At 46.5% G+C, this 24,577-nt stretch overlaps 1 protein-coding gene across 3 annotated transcripts in view; it reads right to left on the reverse strand.

The window, feature by feature from the left end:
- The window catches only part of CRCP (CGRP receptor component), a 61,775-nt gene extending 37,995 nt beyond the window's left edge, over positions 1–23,780 (reverse strand). The window contains exon 1 of one of the 3 annotated variants that reach the window (XM_056137683.1): positions 23,740–23,780. In XM_056137683.1, the coding sequence (XP_055993658.1) occupies positions 23,740–23,765 (26 nt within the window). In that variant the 5' untranslated portion in view covers positions 23,766–23,780. Of the gene's footprint in view, positions 1–1,947; positions 2,019–5,311; positions 5,395–23,739 lie in introns of those variants that run through there. The other 2 variants (XM_056137684.1, XM_056137682.1) reach the window with 2 other exon arrangements.
- Between the last annotated feature and the right edge of the window lie 797 nt (positions 23,781–24,577).

Genomic DNA, 24,577 nt, shown 5'->3' on the forward strand with positions numbered 1-24,577 from the left:
TACCTTGCACACGGCCCATGTGGCCAACCCGAGTTTGATTCCTCCACCACTCTCGGAGAGCCGGGCAAGCTAACAAGAGTATCTCGCCCACACAGCAAAGTCTGGCAAGCTATCCGTGATGTACTGGATATGCCAAACACAGTAACAACAAGTCTCACAATGGAGACATTACTGGGCCTGCTCGAGCAAATCAATGAACAACGGGAGGGCAGTGCAGAGCAGTGCAGTGCTGGCAGAAAACCTTACGTAAAGAAGGAAAGAAAAAACCCTAATAATGTATTGGTTTAGAGTAAATTAAACTATATAGATGTTTTCACAGGCTTCAGAGTAAACACCATCATGGACTGTATCAGCATTGTGGTGGCTGAGACCACTCTCACCATGCTGAGACCACTCTCCACACGCATGAAGGTACCGGCAGAGGAACAAAGGCATGTGGGTCCCGGGGCTGAGCATCCTCCACCCAGATCCTCCAAATTCCAGTAGGCAGGGGTCACACCCACCAACTGGCCCCCTGGCACCATGTAATCCCATCAACGGCCAAGACTCAGAGACTATAAAACCCAGCTCCCGGAACCGCGCGGCCGCGAATGTCTATGATAATAAGACATCTTATTATCTCATTCCTACTTTGGACAAACTGGCAGGCTACCGAATGTAACCTGCCCACACAGCAGAGTCTGGCAAACTCCCCGTGGCGTACCCAATATGCCAAATACCAGTAACAATGATGAGTCTCATTCTCCTTACCCTGAAAGAGCCTTGAATATGGCACTTTTTAAAAAACCTCAGGGCTCGGACGAAGGAGACGCTACTGGGGCCTGCTCAAGGCAATCAACAAACAACAGGATGGTCGTGATTGTGACGGACTGTATCAACTTAATTGATCAACATTCATTTTGATCTCAGGGAAGCACTCAGGAAACAGGAGAGGCAATGCACAGAAAGAAAACTAAGGAACAACAAGACTTCAGTGTAGGGCTCTCAAAAAAAAAAGTCAACTATAACAGTGTACTGCATACAATACAGCAATTCAGGGAAGTATTGGTTAAATAAACCTTCATTTGTTACATAAAGATACTATATTGGGCCCCTCCCCTTCCTTTTCCTTCCCCTCCCCTCCCCTCTCCTCCCCTCTCCTCTCCTTTCCTTCCTTCCTCATTCCTTCCCTCCCCAGTCCTTCCCTTTCTTCCTCATTCCTTCTTCCTTCCCTCCCTCCCTCCCGCCCTTCTTTCCTTCCTTCCTCCCTCCCTTCCCTCCTTTCTTTTCCTTTCCTCCCTCCTTCCTCCTCTCCCTCCTTCCTCCCCCTCCCTCCCAAAAAACAAAAAACTAACAAACAAACAAAAAGATACCGTATTGGGGGAGAGGAAGGGGTACCATAAGTACCACAGATCTGTTTCTTGTTTGTACAGAGTTCGGACAAAATAATCCCAGAAGCCCCTTCACCAACCTCCAATGACTCTCGAATCTTTCTGCACCATCGACCTCTTTCTGCTTCCTAGAGCAGCCAAGATCATTTCTTTGTACACTCAGCTCCTTGATGAAGAATGAAGCCCCAGATTCATCAAAATCATTCCAAGGTGGCGGTTACCATCAAACGTGTGCATTCTTCGGCACCATCTTTCTCTGGGAATCTTACTTCATATCTTACAAAGGGAGGGCCAAGGAGGGTGTGGATCATCTCTAGTTAGTCACCAAGAAGTTCATAGGCACAGGGAAACCGAGAGAATCTTGACGATGTGGCTGAGGCTCTTCCTCGGGGACAAGAAGGCATCCCAAGATGAGTCGTGTACACCCTGTACCTGCCGATGCTGTACACTGCCTCATCCTACAGAATTATTGCTAGATCTGCAGAGGGGCTTCTGCACGCTACCTCCCGCTACCACTCACCCACCCACCCACCCATACACACACACATACACCCTCACCCTTCATCTCTGCGACTACCTCCCAAGCCACCAAGAGATGAGGAGGTAAAGTTCATCAAGTAGCTGGAAGATCATTTTGGGGAACCCTGGGCCAGGATCCTTTAAAAGCTCATCCTTTCAGAACTGAAGGACACCATGTTGAGTGAAGCCAAAAGAAGGATAAACACAGACTGAATTTCATTTATCTTTAGAATATAGAATAACAGGATGAAGGAATGCAATGCAATCAAGGGAGGATTCCTAGACCACCCATGACCTCAGAGCATTCAGAGGACACAGAACGCAAGAAAACTGAGGGAAACAGGTAGACAGAAAGCAATGGGGGGGGGGGGGGGGACAGGGTCAAGGACCTCAGGTACTTCGGTGTTGTAGAGTATAGCTACAGATCCAACCCAGAGCCGAAAACACGAATCCAAACTACTTAAAAGTCAAACTTTAAAAGGTGCCTGCAAAGGCAATGTACAGCGTAGGGCCTTTGCCTTTCACACATCCTACCCAGGTCTGATCCTGGCATCCCACCTGGTCCTCTCTGAGCACCACCAGGAGTAATTCCTGAGCACTGAGCCAGGAGTAACCCCTGAGCATCGCAGGGTGGCCCAAGAACAAACAAAAGTGTCTGTCAAGTTAACTGGCTGAGGTGGGGATGGGTGGCTACCTGGGAACAACCGCCAAAGGGCAACAGACCCTGGTGGTGGGACGAGCGCGACAACACTGCACAAACTATCAAGAACTTCGTAAATCATGATTCTAGGGGAAAAGGGAGCTCAGACAGAGAAGGGAGCACCAAATAACGGGTGTTGGGAGGATCCGCCTAGGATGGGAGAAGCATGCTGAAAGTAGACTATAGACCAAACATGATTGCCTCTTTTGCAAACCACAACACCCAATAAGAGAGAGAGAGAACAAAGGGAATGCCCTGCCACAGAGGCAGGGGGGATGGGGAGGATGGGGGGTGGGAGGGATACTGGGACCCCTGGTGGTGGAGGATGGGCGCTGGTGGAGGGATGGGTGTTTGATAATTGTATAATTGAAATCCAAGCACCAAAATTTGTAAGTCTACAACCGTATCTCATGGTGTTTCGCTAATAAAAATTTTTTTTAAAAAATTGAAAAAAGGGGTTCATCTTCACCACCCCTCTACCCCAGAATCACCTGCACCCCGACTTAGGGTGTGTAATTCCTTCTTTTATTCCACGGGGGCTCCGAGAGGGAGGTATGAGCCGGGGGTGTGGGGGCGACTAAAACCTCATGGGAAGGGGGGCGTTTCGGTCCGCCCTTCACGCCCTACCGAGGTCACCAGTTGCCCCCCTATGAGCGGCTCTCCAGCACGGCCACAGCCCCAGAAGCACAAGGACTTAATGCAGAACCCAGCAGCTTGGAGCAGAAAAGTGAAAGGACTATGCGTTAATCCAGGCCATCATGTCTGCCCAGAAGGGAAAGGGTGTTGGTCCCTTCCGCCCTCCTCCCTCTGGAAAGAAAGATGGCGGCCACATGGGAGCCTTGTGGACAGCAGGTATGAGCCGGGGGTGTGGGGGCGACTAAAACCTCATGGGAAGGGGGGCGTTCCGGTCCGTCCTTCACGCCCTACCGAGGTTACCAGTTGCCCCCCGCGAGCGGTTCTCCAGCACGGCCACGGCCCCAGAAGCACAAGGACTTAATGCAGAACCCGGCAGCTTGGAGCAGAAAAGTGAATGGACTATGCGTTAATCCAGGCCATCAGGTCTGTCCAGAGGGGAAAGGGTGTTGCCCCAGTCGCCTTCTCCTCTCTGGAAAGAAAGATGGCGGCCGCATGGGAGCCTTGTGGACAGCAGGTATGAGCCGAGGTAGTGGGGGCGACTAAAACCTCATGGGAAGGGGGGCGTTTCGCTCCGCCCTTCACGCCCTATCGAGGCCACCAGTTGCCCCCCACTAGCGGCTCTCCAGCACGGCCACGTCTCCAGTGCACAGAAACCAATTTCTGAACTATCTGACTTTCAGTAGAAATACTTCCAGGTTCAATAAGTAAAATAGCAGAAATCCAAAACCAACATTTAATTCTTGAACCCAGCTGTAGAAAGCAAATCACGTCACAATGCTTTATCAGCATGTCTGATTTGGGGGGGGGGTAAACTCCAAATAATAGTGGTGAATCTTTTATTGAAACAATGAATCTAATCAAAACAGATAGAGTGTTAACTAGAATTCATCTGCCCCACAGGGACTGGGAGGGGTGGGGGGTGGGGTTTTATTGGGGTTCTTCATGGTAAAAAATAAGTTTTGGTAAAGGGAAATGTGTTTGATATTTGCATGACTGAGACCTAAACCTGAAAGCTTTGTAACCTTTCCCACGGTGATTCAATAAAGAAAGAAAAAAAAATTGAAAAAAGGGGTTCATCTTCACCACCCCTCCACCCCAGAATCACCTGCACCCCGACTTAGGGTGTGTAATTCCTTCTTTTATTCCACGGGGGCTCCGAGAGGGAGGGAGGGAGGGAGGAAGGGAGGAAGGGAGGAAGGGAGGAAGGGAGGGGAAGGGAAGGAGAAGGGAAGGAGAAGGGAAGGAGAAGGGAAGGGGGAAGGGAAGGAGAAGGGAAGGGGGAGGGGAGGGGAAGGGGAGGGGGAGGGGAGGGGGAGGGGAAGGGGAGGGGGAGGGGAGGGGGAGGGGAGGGGAAGGGAGGGGAGGGGAAGGGGAGGGGAGGGAAGGAGAAGGGAAGGGAAAGGGAAGGGGAAGGGAAGAAGGGAAGGGGAAGGGAAGGGAGGGGAAGGGGAAGGGGAAGGGGAAGGAAGGAGAAGGGAAGAGAAGGGAAGGGAAGAAGAGGAAGGGAAGGATGGAAGGAAGAAGGAAGGGGAGGGAGGGAGGGAGGAAGGAAGGAAGGGAGGGAGGGAGGAAGGGAGGGAGCCAGGAAGGAAGGAGGGAAGGAGGGAGGGGAAGGGGGAAGGGAGAAGGGAGAAGGGGAAAGGGAGAAAGGCGAAGGGAAGGGAAGGAGGGAGGGAAGGAAGGCGGCTCTGGTCCCCGAGCCCGCAGGAGCCCGCCCCGACATCGCCCAAACCCGGGCACATTCCCAGCAGCACCAAGGCCGCCCCCGCGCCCAGGCTGCCCGGCAGCGCCGGGTCCGTCCCAGCCATCTCCGGGCGCGGGGCCGGTGAGGCACACGCGGTGCTCGCCCTCCCCCAGGGCCCCGTCCGGCTCCCCGGGACTCGCCCAGCCCGGCCCGCGGCTCGCCAGGGCCCCCGGGTCCGCTCGGGCCGGCTCCGGACAGCGCGGGGCCAGGCCGGGCCGAGCAGCCGAGTCCGGGGTCGTCCGCGACCGGCCTGGTACCGCGGGGTACCGCGGCGGGGAGAGGGTCCGGGGGCCCAAGGGACGGCGCTTCCGCCCCCGCCGGGACGCGCTCCCCGCGACTCACACTTCCATGCCGTCCCCGCCGCGTCCGAGCCGCCGCCACGGCCACGCCCGCCTCCGCGCCGGGTGCCTGCTCCGCGCCGCGGGGCGCGCCGGGAACGCCGCGGAGGACGCCGGGAGCGCCGCGGGGGACGCCGGGAGCGCCGCGGGGGACGCCGGGAGCGCCGCGGGGGATGCCGGGAAGCCGGGGGCTCGGCTCTGCAGGGCTAGTCTGGCGTCGGGTCCCGGAGCTCTTTGTGCTCCGGCGGCTCCGTGTCCGCAGACAGGGCTTGGGGCGTGCTGTAGTCGGCCGGTGGCAACAGAGTCTTAATAAACTACGATTCCGAGTTTAATAACGATGGAATAAATGACGATTCGGGTGTTAATAACAGCCGGGTAGGTTGCTGTTATTAACCTGAGTTCCCAGGAGTGCAAGAAATTCAGTGTGTGTGTTGGGGGGGGAGGGGGCGTTTGCCTTGCACGAGGCCCACCCCGGGTTCGGTTCGCAGCATCCCATATGGTCCCACGAGCACCGCCAGGAGTAACCCCACAGCATCGCCGGGTGTGACCCAAAAAGAAAAAAAAGAAAGAAGGAAAGAAAAAGGAAGATAGATCAGTGTGTCCTATCACTGGATGCTTACTGAAATGCTGTGATGGGGGCTAGTACACTGAATGACCCCAGTATAAACCGGAAAATGTGAAGAAAAAAGCCTGCTAGGGGCTGGAGAGATAGCACAGCGGGTAGGACGGTTGCCTTGCACGCGGCCAACCTGGGTTCGATTCTCAGCATCCCATATGGTCCCCCGGGATTCTGAAGTGCAGTTCCAGGAGGAACCCCTGAGCATTGCTGGGTGTGACCTAAAAAGAAAAAAAAAGCCTGTTAATGACAGTTTAAACTACAACACCGTCTCATATGGAGCTTTTTGCAAGAAACAAAAAAGAAAGGGAAAAAGGAGGAGGGGGATGAAAGGAAAAGAAGATCTTCCGGCTGTGTTATGCTGTGCTATGCCCACATTTGTGGAATACAGGATCCAGGTCTACACACTCTGGTTGACTTTATTTTTTTCCTTATTATGCTCCCAGGGGCCCCGGGGGCTGGAGAAACTCTCACCCCAACCACCTCCAGTGAAACCCCGGAGAGAGGTCCCAGCTCTAAGGAAACTTTTTATAAGGGAAATTCCCAAACCAGTAGTTCACTTACTATCCAAATAATAGCACTGTAGCACTGTCCTCCCATTGTTCATCAATTTGCTCGAGCGGACACCAGTAACGTCTCCATTGTGAGACTTGTTAATGTTTTTGGCATATCCAATATGCCACAGGGAGCTTGCCAGGCTCTGCTGTATCGGCAAGATACTCTCGCTAGCTTGCCAGGTTCTTCAAAAGGGAGGGAGGAATCGAACCCCAGTTGGCTGCATGCAAGGCAAACGCCATACCTGCTGTGAGTTTACTTATTAGGGTGGACCTGGCAGAAGAAGTTTACTACTTTTAATTCTTATCATCCCAGATATAACACTATACTGCTTTGGTTTGGGCTGTTTTAACTTCTTTTCATGAGCGTTAGCACAATGGGTAGGGTGTTTGCCTTGCACGCGGCCGACCCAGGTTGTATTCCTCCATCACTCTCCGAGCGCCTGGAGAGCTACCAAGAGTATCCCACCCACACGGCAGAGCCTGGCAAGCTCCCTGTGGTGTATTCGATATGCCAAAAACAGTAACAACAAATCTCACAATGAAGACGTTACTGGTGCCCGCTCAAGGAAATCGATGAACCACAGGACAGTGCTACAGTGCTTTCATGCTTTTCTTAGACCATAAATCACTCATCCATTCCACAATTTGAAGTCTTTTTTTCCTCCAGGTTCTAATACCTCTTTCTTTAAAACCACATTCCTCCTCCTGGTTCTATCCCTGGCACAAATATGCTAGTCACATGCAGCCCCAGAACACCTCCCCACAGCCCACTCCCCACTTGCTCCCTAAGCAGCCCCCTATCCTCAAGACTTCTTGAGCACCACTTGGAAGGCCTCCCAAAAAATAAAAATAAAATCATGTTTCTCTGTCTAATCTATTTTATCTGTTATTATATCTCAATAACTATAGCTTAATAATAAATTCATCTCTTAAACTGATAACCCAAATAAGCCACATTTGGGCCCTAGCAGGAATGAAATAAGCTAGCAAATGACTTCACACCATATATAGAGAGGGTCTTCATCACCTATCCAGTGGGATGTTCTAGAAGACCAGTACCAAGCCGGTACGCGGATAGGGCATTTGCCTTGCATGCAGCCAACCAGAGTCCAATCCCTGGCATCCCATGTGGTCCCCCAAACACCACCAGGAGTAATTCCTGAGTGCAGAGCCAGTAGTAACCCCTGAGGATCAGTTGGGTGTGAACCCATAAAAGCAAAAAAAAAAAAATCCAAGTGGCTTTACTAATGATTCATTCAATAGTCATGATCTCAACTAACAGAAGGAGAACAGAAGCCTTGCCAGAGACATGTACATAGCAGACTTTAATGGAAAGGAGGATGCAAGGAAAGAAACAGATGTTTCAGGCAAGGCCACCAGGCCACCTTCCCTTCTGGGAAGGATTTCAGACCAACTGGTTCCATCCCAGGCAAGCACAGAAACCACAATTAAGGGAGGTTTTATCTTGGTTTGATAATATGGGCATTTCATTACAAGTAGCTCCATCTGGAACCTGTTCTCTTTTTTTTTTCCAATCAGACTCACCTTCTCTACAGAGGTTAGATATCCCTCAAATGCCACCTACATAGATAAAGGTGGCATCATGTAAGCCTGTGCACACACACACATGAACACAGTAGAGTTCTGAGCCTCTCTGTACATTTGCCTCTGGCCTCCCTGTAGAGAAATGATGCTGTTCTTTCTGAGGCATGGCCTCCCACGTGACACCAACGCTACCTGTGCTGGGGCTTCATTCTCTGACTGCTAGAGTCTGTAGGGTCAATCGAGAGGGCAATCAAAGTTGACAGACATAGCTCGCCTGCCTTTCAATAAGCAGAGGCCTTCACTCCACACTCTTAGGAGGGAACATTTCCCTGGAGCATCCTTTGTTCTCATCTCCTTGCCAGTTGCTTCAGGCTTGATTCCTGATACTCCAACTACATGGGGTTCTCTTAGTAAATTCATAAAATCTTTTTAAAAACAGAATCGTGCTTGGCACATCAGAGACATCGTACAAGGTTTAAGGCATTTGTCTTACTTGCAGATGATTTTATCTGATCCTCAGCACCATACTTCCTGAGCACTGTCAGGAGTGATCCCTGAGCACAGAACCAGAAGTAAGCCCTGAGCACACTGGGCATGACCCCAGAACAAACAACAACAACCAATTTTTTTTATTTTGCTTTTTGGATCATACCCGGCAATGCACAGGGGTTTCTCCTGGCTTGTGCCCTAAGAAATTACTTCCAGTGGTGCTCAGGGACCCATGTGGGATGCTGGGAATCGAATTCGGGTCAGCCATGTGCAAGGCAAATGCCCTACCTTCTGTGCTATTGCTCCAGCCCAAACAACAAAAATTTTTTAAAAAATAGTGCTTGACACCTATAAAGCACTACATAAGAGGGCTTATTAAAATTAACCTACAGAGGCTGGAATGATAGCACAGCAGGGAGGGTGTTTGCCTTGCACATGGCTGACCCGGGTTCAATTCCCAGCATCCTATATGGTCCCCTGAGTACTGCCAGAAGTAATTTCTGAGTGCTGAGCCAGGAGTAACCCCTGTGCATTGCCAGGTATGACCCAAAAAGAAAAAATAAATAAATAAAAATAACCTACATACTTGATGTCTTCTATTTAGCATAGATATAAAAATACAAATTCTACTTTCAGAATTCTGGTCTTGGTTCATATTCTAAAACTATCACTTGATCACTTGACATCCTGTTACTCATCAATTTGCTCGAGCTGGCGTCAGTAACATCTCCATTCATCCCTGTCACATGCTAGTATAGCCCAATGGTGTCTGCTCACTCCAGGAACACGAAGAGCCTTAAACTGATCATTCAGGGTCTTGACGAAGAAGTCTGACCATCTCGTAGGTGGGCGGCCAGGTGATCTTTTGACATCCCATGGAATCCAGTCAGTAATGGCTCTAGTCCAGCGGTCATCTCCAAGTCGCATTACATGTCCAGTCCATCTGATTTTCGATGGCTTGGCAAGCGAGACAGCATCCCTGATTCTCGATCATCAACAGAAGTTGGAACTCTGGGTTCTTTCTCTCATTTGAGTGAAGCATGATACTCCAAGCATAGCTCTTTCTATTCCTCTTTGGGAGACCTGAATAGCACTCTCATCCTGTTTTCATAGGGCCCAGGTCTCTGAGGCATATGTTAATGCAGGAAGAACAGTGGAATCAAAGAGATGTGCCCGGAGCCAGAGGTTCTTCGACCTCTTAAATATTTCTTTGATGCTCTTGAAAGTATTCCAAGCCATTCTCTTCCTCCTGTGCAACTCGGGTGCCAGATCATTTTTTTCATGTTTAGTTCTCGACCTAGGTAAACATAACTGTTGCATTCGGAGATGTTCGTTCCGTTGAGAGCAAATGGAACATCAGGAACTAGTTTGTTTCTCATAAACATTGTCTTCGTGAGATTTAGCTGTAGTCTGACCTTTCCACACTCACGGTCGATATTGGCCAGCATTTGTGCCGCTTGGCTAGTGTTTGGTGTTATTAAAACGATGTCATCAAAAGCGGAGGTGGTGTAGTTGCCAACCGTCTATCTTCTCTCCCATTCCTTCCAATTCCAGTTGTCGCATGACGTTCTCGAGGGTGGCACTGAAGAGTTTCAGTAAAATGGTATCACCCTGCCGAACCCCTCTCTTGACATGGATAATCACTTCCTTGTAGAATGGTGAGATCCCGGTAGTGAATCCATAATACAGCTAACGGAGGATTCTGATGTATTGAGTTTGAAGGCCCTGTAAGGCTAGGGCTTCAATGACCACTTCAGTCTCAACAGAATCAATGGCCTTCTTTAAATCAATGAACATTAGACAGAGCGGCATCTTGAACTCCCGAAAAACCTCAATAAGCTTGGTTACCGTGTGGATATGGTCGACCGTGCTGAATCCTTTTTGGAACGAGGCTTGCTAGCATCTAGTGTTCTGCCAATCCTATTCAGGATGACTTGAGTGAACAGCTTGTAGAAGACAAACAACAGGCAGATCGGGCAATAGTTGCCAATGTCGTGGATGTCTCCCTTCTTATACAGTAGAATAGTCCTGCTGGTTTTCCATTGGGACGGAAACTTGCATTCAGACATGTAGTGTGTGAAGAGCAGAGCCAGTGTATTGATGAGTACTGACGGCAGGTTCTTCAGGAGTTTGACCTTGTCTGACCTTGTCTGGGCCAGTTACTGTTCGCTTCTTTACGAAATGGCATGTTGGATTTCAGAAGGGAGAACATTGAGAATGACATATCCATCCTGTGGAATTTGGTATATGGGCAGGTGGACATGGCTATCGAAAAGATCTGAGTAGGAGTCATGGATAATCTTCTCCATTGCCCTTCTGAAAGATGTGATAGATCTATCAGGACGTCGGAGGGCAGTCATCTTGGTCTTGTAGTTGGTGAAGGACAGGCGGGCATTGTGAATGCTTCTGCCGCATCTGCCAACACTGCTGCTCTTCTCTCTTTGAGGTCTTCCTTGATCACTTTTCTGCACTGCTTTGTGAGCTCGAATGTTCACTTGTGGTTGCCTGAGGCTTGCACCAAGCCACATTGGCAAATGAGCTCAAGAGTTTAAGAAGACAGGCATCTTTTTGTGGCTATCTCTCTCTTGGCATTCCTCACACAATCATGGAGGTGCTGAACCAGTCGATCCTATTCCTCATCAATGTTGTCAATGACAGCATCTTCCCATGTTGCTGCAATAGTGCCAAAGAGCTCCCACTTGGTGGTCGTTCTGGAAGTTCTCTTCTTAAACTTTGCAGCCCTTTCTCCTTGCTCCATGGAGAATTTTGCATGAAGGAGACGGTGGTCCGATCCCAATTCAAATTTTGGGACAACAGTGACATCAGTCAGGCAAGACCGTCAATTGAATATGATGTGGTCAATTTCGTTGTGGAAATGTCCACCAGGAGACAGTTAAAATCTCAAGGAGGCTGATAAAATCTCAAGGCCGAACTAGGCTGCCAAAATGAAGGACAAAAATGACTGTACTTTCAATGTACGTATGCTGGCATCAGATGCGTCCATCGAGGACCTGATGGTGCAAACGTGAAAGATCAAGTATGACATCATTGGTCTGACCTAGACAAGAAGGCATCAACCACATCATGCCATTTTAGACACTGGAGAAGAACTGTTCCTCGGAACATGCGACAAAAGAGGCATCGGTGTTGTTGGTGTCCTTGTCAACACGAACTTGGCCATGAGCATTGATTCATTCGAATGTCTAACAACCTGAATTGGATGATTACACTTGAATAGCTGTGGCTCACTGCTGGCAATTTCTATCTTCATTGTCTACGCACCAATATCCAATTATGATGAAGAAGAAATTGAGAAGTTCTACATGGAGCTGGAGAAGTCCTATAAAGAAGACCACACTTTCTACAAGATCATTGTTGGTGATTTTAATGCCAAGATAGAAGATCAGCCGAAGAACTCCACATTGGGATCCATGGCCTAGAATGGAATTAACAAGGTGAGAGACTGTCTGAGTTCATCATGTAGGCCAAGACCATCCATGGTAACTCACAGTTCCAGAAGGCTGAATGTAAACGTTGGACATGGGAGTCTCCCGGTGGACGGTTCCACAACAAAATCCTAACTCTATACCACTATTAATTTTATGTCTTTGGGCAAATCACTTAATCTTAAAAACATTTAATCTAATCTTTATTGCATCTACTTCCTAAAAGGATGAGTTCCTTCCTTTCTCTCCCCAGTATAGGTTGGTGTTCGTGACTCACTTCTTATGCAATAAAGTTGGCAAATGTGACAATTTATGACAATTGAGACCAGGACTGAAAAAGCAATGGAGTTCTACCTCATGCTCTCTCTTGTGACATGGCCTACGTCACCCCAGAGAAGATCAGGTTTGTTCAAACCACTGTGCTTGAGGGGCCACTGGAGAGATCACACAGACTGCTGCAGTTCCCAGCAATTTGAGTCTTCCCAGCTCAGGCATTAAAAGTGTGACTAAAGAGCTTCAAAAGTGACCCTGACCCAGCCACTCTATGCAACTCTACGAGGAACTCTAAGCCTGAACTTCCTACTGAGCCCATTCAATGTCCAGAGTGAGCAAAGGTGTTAATAGTTATGACAACTGCTTTATTATTTTGTGTAAATTATACAAATGCTATACAACATAAAATTTATAAATTATAAAATGGAATAGTATAATTTTTAATAAGTTATCATTTTTAATGTAGCAATAGATCAGCAATAGTCACATAAAGCATTGAATAAATGAGCCTAATGATTGTTATTTTGAGTCAGCATTACTTTGAACCACCATGGCTCCATGTAATAAAACATAAACTTCCGCTTATTATTCAATATAAATCAGACATAGTACACTTGAAATTTCTTTATTACTCAATGTCCAGGGCATTAATATCATTATTCTTTTTATAACCAAGTTCTGAAGGGTTAGATCACTTGCCCAAGGCCACACCCAAGGAACCATGTGACTCCGATTGAACATCAATGCCTCTGACTTTCGGAACCCACATCGCGCTTGTCAAAGTGCACTATTCATGTGGTAACTGCCACTTGAACGGTTCAAAATGGTTCAAAATTGCCACTTAGGGACAAGGCCGGAGTCAATTCACCGAGAACTCCATTAAGAACAAACAGAATTAGAGCACAAAGATAGTCCAATAGGCTGAGCTCACACTTTGCATGCAAGAAGTCTGGGTTTCATCCCTCACATTGCACAATCACTCCAGAGCATTGCTGGGAGTGATCCCCAAGCACTGAGTTGGGCTGAAAGTAGCCACAGGTCACCAACAAAGGTGCCTCTCGAAAACCACCACCACTACTGGCAAGAACAGGACGGTATTCTCGATGTCCCCTGTGGCATTCTTTCTGATTGGCTTCTGAAAATCCAATATTCTGTATGCATACATAAATCTTAACCAAATGAAGAGAATAGTAACCACACTCCTTGAGACTACTTATTTTCTTGTTTTCACTACAAGGAATGGAAAGACGATTGCCATCTGTGGTTTAGTAATGATCCTATTAGCCATTTGTTAAGTGGATCCCTTGGGTAATTGATTTTTAATAAATTGAACTCTCGGCATTCTCCTAAGACAAACATTATTGCTACTCTGTACAGGATATGAGCTTTGTAGCCAGGGTTTAATTTTCAGCTCAGAGTCAAGGATGAAACTCTGCGGCCTTGCCCTGGATTCTGTCAGGAACTTCATCAGACTGTTCTTAGACAATCCACTTAATCATTCCCTGATTTAGTATCTCCTTAAATCCAAGGCAAATAATTGTAACATTGACTACAAGGAGTATCAGAGAGATCACTGATACATAATATGTTTCACATGAGGCCTAACCATGGTTAGAGATCTCAAGAACAACTGTCCCTGCTTTGTTTTGCTTTTTGTTCTTGCAGCACCAGGCCAGGGCTGGCTCCAACCCAGAGCCTCACATGTGCAAGGCAAGTACTCTAAGGATGAGCCACCTCCCTGGCCCCATCACTGTCATGTTCTTTATTTCCCTGGTGATATATAGAAAACACCTCAATCTTATTTATTCTTTGACTTTCCTTGAGCAGGAGACAGTTTAGAATTTTGTCACTGTCACTGTCATCCTGTTGATGGTCTAATTACTCAAGCGGGCGCCAGTAACATCATCCATTCCTCCCAGCCCTGAGATTTTAGCAGCCTCCCCTTACTCGTCTTTTCCCAACGATTGAAGGTTCTTTCAGGGTCAGGGGAATGAGACCTATTGTCGTTACTGTATTTGGCATATTGAATACGCCAGTGGGAGCTTGCCAGGCTCTCCAAGTATTGTGCAGGCAGGATACTCTCGGTAGCTTGCCGGGCCCTCCAAGAGGCATAAATGGGAAGGAAATGTCTTATAATGTGTCAGCCCGGAAAGCGGCCTGGAGCGTGGCTGTGGTTGGGCAGTGGAGGTCAGAGGAGCATCCGTGAGTTCTGGAGGGTGGCCCATGAGAAGATCATCTGGTGCCAGCAGGGTGTGGCTTATGGGTGTGATCCTTGAGTCACTGGAGACTGGGGGAAGCAGGCAGAGGATCTCTGTTCCAGGTCCCGTTGAGTCCAGAGTCCAAGGTCACAAAGTTACGCATTATCTGGGTTCCTTAGGACTTCATTCTTTCGTGAGTCTTGGCCTGAGCATCCAGAAAGCGGCCTGGAGTGTGGCGGTGAGTGGGTAGTGGAGGTCAGCTGCCAGGGCTGGGTCCCTTGGGATGGTGAGGGCTCTCACCTGCGCCACAGCCTGGTGTGGAGTCCCTAGAATTTTGTATTTAGGAAAATTCATAAGGAGACCTTCCTTTCCTTTCTCTCTTTTCTCCTGGGAGCATAGTTACTCTAAATCATCATCATCATAATGACAGCCAATTTATTTTATTTTTAAACCATTTTTTTAAAAAAACCACCATGATTTACAAAGTTGTGGGGCCAGAGCAATAGTACGGCATTTGTAGGGAGATAGTAAGGTGCTTTTCTTGCATGCGGCCGACTCAAATTTGATCTCCGGCATCCAATATGGTCCCCCAAGCACTGCCAGCAGTAATTTCTGAGTGCAGAGCCAGGAGTAACCCCTGAGCATCACTGGGTGTGACCCAAAAAGAAAAAAATATATAGTTGTTTCAAGCATTTAGTGCTCCAACACCACCAGTGTGACTTTCTATCCAATAATACTCCCCAGTTTCCCTCCCAGTCCTAATCTTTCTCCTCAGGCACATAAAAAAAAATTTACTTTATATTGCTTATTGCAACAAAACCTTAAGAAATGGTAAATAGAATGATCAGAAAATAAATCAGTAAGAGCTGATTTATAATTACTGTATGATTTTTACCTATGTAAATAAAATTAAAACCACTTAATACAATATGATAAAATGCTTTTTCTCATTTACATATATTAGTTTTCAACTCTGGAATCTAAAGTATATTACTTTAAATTTTATTTTATACTTGGGTCTCATGATAATCATGTCTCATCTGTCATTAATAAAACTTTTTAAATAAAGTACTCAATTTATGAATGTAGAAAATAAATTGGTGGTTACCAGGGGCAAGGGTTAGTAAGGGGAAAAGGAAGTTTTGTTTGCATATAGTTTCACAACAACGTAAATGTTCTTAATACCATCAAAATATACACTAAAATGATTAAGATGGGCCAGAGAAGTAACTTTTCAATAGAGCACTTGCCTTGCACATGTGAATTCCTGGATTTGATACTGGTTCTTCAAGCATAGCTAAAATAAATCTGAAACTAGCAAGAGCCAGCTGTACCCCCTCAAACAAAACAAAGATTCAGGTAGCAAATTTTATGCATTTTAAAAACCACAGACAAAAGTTAGCATTTAACAACATTTTTATGTAATAAATATTGTTATAGAAATATGTCACTGTCCTCCCGTTGTTCATCGATTTGCTCGAGCGGGCCCAGTAAGGTCTCCATTGGAGACTTTGTTGTTACTGTGTTTGGCATATCAAATACGTCACGGGGAGTTTGCCAGGCTCTGCCATGCGGGCGAGATACTCTCGGTAGCTTGCCGGGCTCTCCGAGAGGGGCGGAGGAATCGAACTCGGGTCGGCCATGTTGGCTGCATGCAAGGCAAACGCCCTGCCGCTGTGCTATCGCTCTAGCCCATTATTATACAAAAATAGAAAACATAAAATTATTACTTTTTTGCAGAAAACATGTTCAGTAGAGAGATGAGAGATACTTTGAAAAATTTTAAAGCGTGAAAAAGATTGTAACATATAGAGATACTTCTAAGAACGACAGAAAATTTCATATGCAAAAGTTGTTAAGGAAATGCTTCAGATAGAAGGAACAAAAGTATTTAGAAATCTGCATTGTCACAAAGACCTTGAAAAATAAAAAAGACAGTTTACAACCAATCTGGTAGAAAATCTTTGCAAAGCATATATCTGGAAGAAAGACTAGTATTCTCAACACACAACAAAAAGCAAACAGCCCAATTTTATTTATCTTAAAGGTAATTTTTAAAGGAAAATATAAAACAATCCCAGAGGTTTTCTGTCCTCTTCCAGGGCAGAGAGATGACCTTGCCTGTTCCAAAGGAAATGGTTACGTGGGGAGGAGGGTGGGCCTGTCCCACACCTTGGGGGACATGGAAGGACCACACAGGCACTTGGTCAGCGGCAAGTGCAACAGTCAGACCTTTGGACTTGGTGGCCACTTGGGCTGCTGATTTTAGAAACAAGATTCCCTCTTCCCAAAAATGCCCTTCTATCTGAAGAAGCTATTGGAGAAGTTTCAGAAAGATCTATGTGTAGGGTACCTGACGGCAGCTTCTGACCTATCTTTTCTCCTAAGCATAGACTATTTTTTTTCTGGTTTTTTAAAATTTAATTAATTAATTTATTTATTGAATCACTGTGGGAACAGTTACAAAACTTTCAGGTTTAAGTCTCGGTCATGCAAATATCAAACACATTTCCCTTTACCAATACTTATTTTTCACCATGAAGAACCTCAATATATCTCCCTCCCAACCCTCCCAATGCCTGTGAGGCAGATGAATTCTAGTTAACACTCTATCTACTTTGATTAGATTCATTGTTTCGACAAAAGATGCACCATTATTATTTAGAGTTTACAGTCCCAAATCAGACATGCTGAAAAGACATTGTGAAATAATTTGTTTTCTACAGCTGGTCACAAGAATCAAATGATGTCGCGTGGTCGCAATAGCGATTTTGGATTTCTGGTATTTTACTTATTAAGCCTGGAAGTATTTCTGCTGAGAATCAGATAATTATGAGATTGGTTTCTGTGCTCTGGAGGCATGCCCATGCCGGAGAGCCGCTCACGAGGGGTAACTCGTGACCTCGGTAGGGCGTCAAGGACGAGCCGGGAACGCCCCCTTTCCCATGAGGTTTCAGTCGCCCCATCACAACCGGCTCATACCTGCTTTCCATAAAGCTCTGAAGTCAGCATAGACTATTAACATTGAGGGAAGGTCACTGATCAGGCATCAGTTGTCAGCTGCACAGAGCTCAATTTCTCTTAAGGTAACCAGAGAGAAAACTTGGGAAAATAACTTGGGGAGAGTTCTTGTTTTTTTTCTTTGTGGGTCAGACCTGGCGATGCACAGGGGTTATTCTTGGCTCTGCACTCAGGAATTACCCCTGGCGTTGCTCAGGGGACCAGATGGGATGCTGGGAATCGAACCTGGATCAGCTTCATGCAAGGCAAACACCCTACCCGCTGTGCTATTGCTCCAGCCCCAAGAGAGTTATTATCTTTCATCTTCATACCCTAACATTTCTGCTCCACTTACCTCCTCAAAGACAGAAATTAGGTTCAGCAACTCAGCCTATGACAGATCATCCAACCAAGACTGCATTCTTGGGGTGGAAGATGAAAGAAGCAAACGAGTTGCTCAGGGTGAGGCTTTTCCTCAGAAACTCCCCTAAGGAGGCTGAGGTCCTGCTAGAACCACAGGACTCACGTAACTGGTGGGCCGGGAATATGCCACACCTGTTCAGCACATCTGTTACAGGACTGGCATTCTTGGTCAGTTTGGCAGTAAGGAGAACACATTCAGGGTCCCCTCACTCATTCTGGGAACTCACCCATGGGAAGGTTCTTGGTGACTGGCTCTCTCACTCTCAAGTCAGCACTGTCAACTGGCGTGAAGGAGCGCCGCAGAATTTCATGCAGGTTGATGACTAAGAGCATTCTTCCTTGATCTTTCTCCATTCCCTCTGGGAGCAGGCATGCCTCCAGGAGTAGAAAAACTGGTATTGAAGACAATGGAGGATTTAGTAGATCATCCAGGAACAGCGCTGTCCTGCTCAGAGGGAGAGTTTGGTGGAGTGTGACTGACTAACGCTGGGCAAGAGAAAAAGCAGAAAAAGACTTGCAGAAGTTATGTTCCTCGGGCTTCTAAGGAGAACACTTGGAGAGTCGACCTGTGTGGGGACGGGGCTGTGAGCCTGGGCAGGGTCTGTTTCAGTTCTGACTCCTGAGATGCCAGCTCCCTTGGCATTTTGCATCCCGACTCTCACCCACTCCGTGAGCTAGCAGGGGGGCAGTCAGTCGTCTAGGCACTTCCCAGCCCCGTCTAGTGTTGCTGTGTTCCAAGATAAACAGGAAGTGAAATATTGGGTGATTGTTCCAGAGCCTCATTTGGGTTTTTTGATTGGCTTTTAGGGTCACACCCAGCAGTGCTCAGGGGCTGCTCCCAGCTCCAAGAGTTGCTCCTGGCAGTTTGGGGAGGATGAACCCAGGCCTCTCACAGCAACTTTGCTGAGCTTGCACTCAGCCCATGAACTACCTCTGTGGGTACCAGGGGACCTCACTTTGAATGTCTTCCAATGTGAAGAACTAAATAACCCCATTATAAAAGGGGGTTATTTATAGGGAGCTATAAATAAGGGCTGGAGTAATAGAACAGTGGGTAAGGTGTCTGCCTTGCACACAGACCAACACAGGTTCGATCCCCGGCATCAGGGGATCAGACCATATGGTACACCACCAGATGCAGTTTCTGAGTGCAGAACCAGGAGTAACCCCTGAGCATTGCTAGGTGTAGTCCCAAAATAACAACAACAACAACAACAAAACAAAAAAAATAATAAATAAAAAGGGTAAAAAACTTTTTTTAAGAAGACAAAAACAATAGCAACAAAAATTTTAATAATAGCATATAAACCTCCGATATACTTGGGGGAAAAAATAACAATAAAACTCGGAAACTCACCAAAATACCTCATCACTTCTTTGAATAACTTCAGCTAAAGATAAAAGGTAGGGGCTGGAGTGATAGTACAGTGGGTAGGGCATTTGCCTTGCACACGGCTGACCTGGGTTTGATTCCCAGCATCCTATATGGTCCCCCGAGCAACCGCCAGGAGTAATTCCTGAGTGCAGAGCCAGGAGTATCCCCCATGCATCGCTGGGTATGACCCAAAATGCAAAAATCAATCAATCAATTAATTAATTAATTAATAACAAAGGGTATTGGGGAAAGGGAAAGGTCAGTTATAGGGCTACCAGGTAACAGGAAAAGGTGTAAGTAAACAGATTTGAATTGTTGCCTTCTCTGTTGGAGGTTGAAGAAATTGGGTCTTCGGAGGTATGCTGAGGGGAAACAATTCCAGGAAGGTTTCCTTTACACATGTAAGCTTCTCTTCCAGAAGGGCAGCCTCCATGTGGCTTTCAGAGCCACTCCTAGCACAGAATAGGGACACATTGTAGGGATGACAGATTCTGTTTCAAAGGGGTAAAAAACATGGACACCTGCTTTAGAAAATATATGGATGATGTACAAACACATTTTTAAAAAGAAGCTTAGATTAGCATTAGGAATATTGAAATGAAAACAATAGAGAAACCATTGTATATCTATAAAAATGACCAAAAGTTAAAAGTTGGATCATTCTAAGTGTTGACAAGGATGTATAGAACTGATAAAAAAGTAAAATTTGGAGTATTTAGTAATTCCTACTAGCTAACATACATCTGCCAGATAATCCAGTCATTCTTCTAGGAACAAAAGCATACAGAGACTTGCAAATGTGTATTTACTATAGTAGCCTATCAAAAGGAATCCAAATGTCCATCAGTGGCTCTTTGGATAAATTGTGGTATGTCCATATAATGGAATACAGTTATCAATTTTAAAACTAATGTTTGAAACATATAATAACATGGGAAGAACATGAATAAATCTCAAAATAATTGTGCAAAGTCCAGGAAACTCTATATGACATAGTCATATATGGTATGAATTTATATAGAGACTAAGATTTAAGAAGCAGAAAAAATAGTGTTTTTCAGATGATGAATGGGGAGAGGAAGGAGAAAGGGATTATAAAGAGACCCAAGAAATGGGAATATGATGGATGAAATGGGAAGAACTGATGGTAAAGCTGTTAAGCGAATCCAGTTTTCTTGTCACAGACTCCACCTGGGAGATCATGAGAATCTCAGTGGGGTCAGATGCACCTCGGCCATCTTAAATGAGGTATATGCTGACCAGAAGCCTGGTGTGCCCAAGGCATGTGCAAATTAGTAGAGCATACTCATTTCCAGAGTGAAGTGTGATATTCCTGGTGACAGACAAGGAAGCTACTAGATTGGATGGGTGGTTTCAAATCCCACCCGCAAACAATAAAAGTAAGATCTTCCCTTTTTTAAAAAATTTATATTTATTTTTTGAATGTATTTATTTCAATCACCTTGAGACACACAGTTACAAAACTATTCATGGTTGGGTTTCAGTCTTACAATGTTCCAACACCCATCCTTCCACCAGTGAATTTTTCCCACCACCAATGTCCCCAGATTCCCTCCTGCCACCACCGTGCCCCTCTCAGCCTGCCTCTGTAGCAGGCACATCTCTCTCTCTGTCTCTGTCTCTCTGTCTCTGTCTCTGTCTCTCTCTGTCTCTCTCTCTCTCTCTCTCTCTCCGTCCCCTTCTCTCTCTCTCACACACACACACGACAAAAACACATTTGTTTATTAATTTTTTTCTACTACACCTCACATCCACAGTGATTGAGGGTTCACACATTCAATCCTTTAACCCTTGTCTCTGATTCATGTCACTTTATTTTTCTATGTATCTGTCTTCTCTTTAGTATTGATTTTCCCCCATCAACTCCCTCACCCCCCCAAAAAAAACTCTAATTTTTCTTAAATAAAAACTACTTTACTTCACCACTCATCTTCCTCCAAATTCCTTTCTATAAAACAACGAACCTAGAAAATTGAGGTGGAATTCGGAAATGACTTTTTCCATTTTCTGCAACTAGCATAACCAATCTTGCCTCTGCCTGAAAGTCATGGCTGCCTCAAAGTCTGCAGAGAAAGTGGGTTTCAGGTGAATTTTTGACATTAGCCCTTGTGAGACGCTCAAGTGACAGGATTTTAGATCTGAGCTATGCAAAATTTCAGCACACCTGATGAAAATCAGTGCTGACTCTCTAGTCCTGACTTTTCACTGACAGCGAGGTAGGAGTGAGGTAGCATTCTATTGTGGCTTCCTTTTCCAAATCTGTGGATTCCCTTTGCACTCACCACCAACAATTAATACTTTCAAAACTTGATTATAGTGTGTTTTCATAAAATGTGTCAAAACATATCAAATTGTATACACTTCAAGCACTTAAATATTCACAGTCATGGTCACGGTCCTCCCGTTATTCATCGATTTGCTCGATTGGGCCCAGTAACGTCTCCATTGTGAGACTTGTTGTTACTTTGTTTGGCATATTGAATACATCGTGGGTAGCTTGCCAGTCTTTGCTGTGCAGGTGAGATACTCTCGGTAGCTTGCAGGGCTCTCTGAGAGGGGTGGAGGAATCAAACCAGGCTCGGCCAGGCTGGCTGTGGGCAAGGCAAATGCCCTACCACTGTGCTATCGCTCCAGCCCACTTAAATATTATTATAGGCCAATTATCTCAGTAAATCTGGTATATACTTTATATATTCTTTAGAATTTTGACGGTCTGGAGCAATAGCACAGTGCAGATTAGTATCTAGTACCCATTTCTTAGTTCATTGATGATTCTTTTCTGCATTCTCTTCTCAACGATGAAGGGTAAGAGAGCTCAGTGGGTTCTCTTTTTTAAGGACTCTACTTCTATTTATGAGATTCTAGCCTCATGATTTAATCATCTACCAAAGACTACACATCCAAATATCTTTTTGCTGGGCATTAGGATTTAACATGAATTTAGGTAAAACACAAACATTCATTATATTACACAAGCCATTCTCAGTCTTATTATAAAGGAATTTTGAGCCTAAATATCCAATGCATGTCTCTCTCCTTCCATCCTTCCTTCCTTCCTTCCTTCCTTCCTTCCTTCCTTCCTTTCTTCCTTCCTCAGAAGACTAAAAGTTAATTTGTTCCGGGATGCAGAGCCGCCAGCAGATCAACTTGTACCCATGAGGCAAGTTCATCAGCAGCCTGATGGTGCCTTCAGGCTTCCTGATACACCAAAATTGCCGCTGTGCCTCTGATCAGACCCCAATAGCTCGGGACCAAGTTTCCCAAGAAATCAAACAGCCAAAACTTAGGTCTGTGGAAGTATAATATAATGATAGTAATATAACAAATGCCCACAAACCACCTCCAGCTCAGCAATACAAGCTCATTTATCTGCCTTGCTTCAGAGACCCATAAATAAATCTCAGGGGAGATCAAATGCTGTGGTTAATATAGGACTTGTGCAATCTGTACAGACTGGGGTAAATTGGATGTGGGGGCAGGTTGGCCTGTTTCCTGCCCAAGCAGGGGCCCCAGCAGCCACTTGCTTCCACAATCCAAAATCACTGCCATGCCCCTGGTCTGACTCTACCATCTCAGAATGAACCTCACCAAGATACAATCTGCTAAAAATTTGGTATGCAGGTTTTGTGACAGGAATCTCCAGGCTTTTTCAGGGTCAGGATGGGCTACCTCCCCCCGACCCACCCTCCCAGTACTTCCAGAAGCCTCGACAGTCACGTCCACACCCCAACGCTGCCACCCAGTTAAGACAACTACTCCAGTATCTTGCCGATACTGAATGCCCTGAACAAACACAGTGACTTATTTGTACCTGAATTGAAAACCATAATGCACATAATGCAGAGAGAGAGAGACAAAGAGACAGAGAGACAGAGAGAAGAAAAGTGCCTGCCACAGAGACTAGGCAGGCTAGGGTGAGAGAGATGCTGGGGGATGGTGGGAGGAAAACGAGGGACATTGGTGGTGGAAATGTATACTGGGGGAAAGATGAGTATTGGACCACTGTATGAGTAAAACCCAATCATGAATAGCTTTGTAAAAGTCTATCTCACGAATATTCAATTACTGTATCACTGTCATCCTGTTGTTCATCAATTGCCTCGAGCAGGCCCCAGTAACATCTCCTTCGTCCTAGCCCTGAGATTTTGAAAAGTGCCACATTCGAGGCTCTTTCAGGTCAGGAGAATGAGACCCATTATTGTTACTGATTTTCGGCATATTGAATATGCCACAGGGAATTTGTCAGACTCTGCTGTGTGGGCAGGATACTTTTTGGTAGCCTGCCAGGTTCTCCAGAGTAAGAACTAGATAAGATGTCCGGGATCAGGGTTTTATAGTCTCTGGGTCTTGGCCATTAATGGGATTACATGGCACCGGGGGCAGTTGGTGGGTGTAACGTCTACATACTGGAAGATGGGGGATCTGGGTGGAGGAGGCCCCAGTCCCAATCCGAGCAGGCTTGGAGATCTACGCCCCGGGTCCCGCACACCTGGGTTCCTCTGCCGGTTCCTTCATGCGTGAGGCTCATCCGAACGTGTGGAGAGTGGTCTTAAGCATGGCTGTGGCTGGAACTGGAGGTCTTCAGCTGCCGGAGCTTTGCTAGGGGTGGGGAGGGAAACTCAACCCACCCTCCTCCAAGGGGCCCCCTGTGAGGACAGCAAGGCACGGAGGCAGGAGACTCTGCGCTGTTCTCTTCCGAGAGAAGGGTTTTATAGTCTCTGGGTCTTGGCCATTGATGGGATTACACGGTGCCGGGGGCAGTTGGTGGGTGTAACACCTACATACTGGAAGATGGGGGATCTGGGTGGAGGAGGCCCCAATCCCAATCTGAGCAGGCTTGGAGATCTATGCCCCGGGTCCCACACACCTGAGTTCCTCTGCCGGTTCCTTCATGTGTGAGGCTCATCCGAACGTGTGGAGAGTGGTCTTAAGCATAGCTGTGGCTGGAACCAGAGGTCTTCCACATATTAGTGAGACACATATTAGTTGTTTTTTTAAAAATTCTCTTTTTTCAATAGGGAAAGTAGCATCTAGCTTTTGTTCAACACTGAGGCTTTGAAGTCATCTACTATATTTCATCTCAATCTCAGATATTTATCAAAAGCTAATTAGGGAAGACCTCCAGGACCAGCCACCACCATGCTGAGACCACTCTCCGCACACATGAAGGTACTGGCAGAGGGACAAAGCCACGCGGGTTCCGGGGCCGAGATCTCCAAGCCTACTCGAATTGGAGTCGAGCATCCTCCACCCAGATCCTCCAAATTCCAGTAGGCAGGGGTCACACCCACCACCTGGCCCCCTGGCGCCGTGTAATCCCATCAGCG

This window comes from Sorex fumeus, unplaced genomic scaffold (genome assembly GCF_029834395.1).
Source record: "Sorex fumeus unplaced genomic scaffold, SorFum_2.1 ptg000126l, whole genome shotgun sequence".
In the NCBI taxonomy this organism is placed as follows: Eukaryota; Metazoa; Chordata; class Mammalia; order Eulipotyphla; family Soricidae; genus Sorex; species Sorex fumeus.